The 2421-nt window shown below is 45.0% G+C and overlaps 1 protein-coding gene and 1 long non-coding RNA gene across 2 annotated transcripts in view; both read left to right on the top strand.

Annotated features, from left to right (window-relative positions):
• Window positions 1-1291, top strand: part of LOC112475235 — an 11169-nt gene extending 9878 nt beyond the window's left edge. The window contains exon 2 of the long non-coding RNA XR_003044635.1: window positions 375-1291. This is a non-coding gene — a long non-coding RNA (uncharacterized LOC112475235). The remainder of the gene's footprint in view (window positions 1-374) is intronic.
• Window positions 1-2421, top strand: part of STK10 (serine/threonine kinase 10) — an 88744-nt gene that overhangs the window by 52523 nt on the left and 33800 nt on the right. The window contains exon 5 of the mRNA XM_006906513.2: window positions 1982-2054. Coding sequence (XP_006906575.1) covers window positions 1982-2054 — 73 coding nt within the window. The remainder of the gene's footprint in view (window positions 1-1981; window positions 2055-2421) is intronic.

The raw sequence follows: 2421 nt of genomic DNA, 5'->3' as shown, positions 1-2421 counted from the left end.
CCGCAAGGTCCCCCAGCCAGCATGTTTCCTCAGCCTGAAATTATCTTCCGCCAGATCTTGACCTCCTGTCTGCAGTAGCTGCCCCTCCCCGAGCCCTCTCCAGCCCTTTGCCCTCTGCCACGTGGTGGTGGTTGAGGGCCTGTTCCCATCACTAGCACAAGCCACACGAGGGTGAGGATTTGGGTTCATTAATGTGCTTGGCACAAAATAGGTGTTCAGTTAATATCTGTTGAATGAATGGGTAGTCCCGAGGCACTAAGCAGTTCTTCCTCCAGGCCATTCCCCCCCTCCCCCCCATCTGGAGGTCACCTCCCCCTCTGCCCCGACTGTAGAGTCTCCTGGCCCTGCAGCCCCATCTTTCTATCACTTTGCAGTTATGAATAGATACGTGTTGGTGTTTATCTGGTTGCTGTCTGCTTCCGCCACTGAACTTGGAGCTAGCTGCCTGAGGGCAAGGACCGACTGAGTTTGCTTTGGCCCCCACCGTCCGTATTCCCTGCCCCTGGCTAATGTCTGGCTCCCGAGGGCCCTGGGATGAATGAGCCAGTGACGTACAGGAGCCAAGACTGGAAGACAGTTTTCTCAAATTCCGGCCCACACTCTCAGCATGACGCTCCTTCCTGGTTTGAATTCGACTGAATACAGCAAGTGTCACCTCACTGTTTTGGGGCCAGCTCATTTCAAGACCCATGGGGCAGAGGCTCCTGGAGTGTCCGGCAGTTACAACACCTTTGCTTCCTCGTGGCTTCAGACTGAACAGGGCCGGTTCTCGCAAGGTGTCGCTTCCTCCTGAGTTTATTTTTAAATCAAGATGAATCTCTGTGCCGGAAGCCGGGAGCGCTGGAGGAAACCCCTCTTGCTGGCTGCGTGGAGGCGGACTGGCCGTGTGAGCTGCGGGCATAAAGAGAGATCGATTTAATTTTTGTTAGTCCCGAAAGTCAGACATGTTTGTCATAGCAAGTTAACAGAATTTAGAAGAAAGCTCGTTTAGCCTCACCTCCCACAGAGAGCCATTTCAACAGTTGGGTTGTTTCCTGCAAGTCAGTTCTTTGTGTATTTTTGCCCTTTTTTTGGGAGGAGGGGGCATAATTTTGATCATACAATATATTGTGCCTCTCCTTCTTCTGCCACTTAACTTTATAAGCACATAAATAAAATATTTTAATATCAAGTATAAAAGTTTTTCAGTACATAGTAAATGTTACTATGAAACATTAAATGTTTCCTATTGATATGTGTTAATATGTATAATTCAGTATTAAGATATTGAATAAAAATACTTCAAAACTAATTTTAATGACTAAAAAACTTTCTGTCATGCGGGGTGTATCATACTTAAGCTCTTCAGTTGTTCACCCTTTATCTTTCTTACCTCTCCTCATTTCTTGGTTTGTCTTACTCTGTGTATGTGTTTGACACACCATCTTAAATCCTTTTGGAAAAGATGGGGTATATTATATATATATCATATATAAAAACATTTAAAATCACCCCCTAAGCTTCGATCAGTGGCAGTGTCCAGCCAAGAGGTCTGCCTGAGGTACGATTATTGCTAATTAAAATTGCTCCCTGTGAAAGCTAAGCGATTATGGTTGTTTTTAATTTGTTACTACTACTGTGGCACTTTGATGAACATCGTTACACATAAGTTATGTTTATATTTAAGGTTATTTCATTAGGGTAGATTCCTAGGTTTGGCATTACTGGGTTTGAAGAGTGTGGATATTTTAAAAGTTCTTGCAATTTCTTGCCAAACTGCTTTCCTAAAATGCTCTTCAGTTTATCCTCTCATTAGCAAGTAGGAAAATGCATGTCTCGGTACATCCTGACAGCAGTATGTATGATTGTAAGGATCGCCAAATTGCAAGATAGAAGACGGCATCTGTTAGTTGGTTTGGAATGTGTCTCTCTGAATTCACACCCAGGGCTGTGGGTGGAGGAATGTCCATGGAATACTCTATCTGAGATTTTTGTCTTGCAGCTGACTTTGGTGTGTCTGCCAAGAATCTGAAAACTCTGCAGAAACGAGATTCCTTCATAGGGACGCCTTATTGGTGAGTCATGCAGCATCGGGAAGTGGAATGGTGGACGAAACGTTAAACCACAGACTCCCCAAGGTGACCCCTGGCCGGTCCAGGGGAGAGAGGACAGGAGGCCAAGCCTCCCGAGTCAGCCTGCCGGGTCTGGGCCCAGTCTCCCACTTACTAGAGCTGTGACCTTGGCCACGTTGCTTAGCATCGCTGTGCCTCAGTTTCCCGATCTGTAAAATCAGGGAAGTAGAATAATGTAATAGTGTAAATAGGATAATAGTAACAGTATAACATAAATGAAATAAAACTCGTTTAATGCGTTATTGTGAGGATTAAATGGGATGGTGCACATAGGTGCCTATAGAAAATGCTCCATTAATGGTTTTGTAAC

This window comes from Pteropus alecto, unplaced genomic scaffold (assembly GCF_000325575.1).
Source record: "Pteropus alecto unplaced genomic scaffold, ASM32557v1 scaffold40, whole genome shotgun sequence".
Taxonomy (NCBI): Eukaryota; Metazoa; Chordata; class Mammalia; order Chiroptera; family Pteropodidae; genus Pteropus; species Pteropus alecto.
This window is presented reverse-complemented; position numbering and strand designations above follow the sequence as displayed.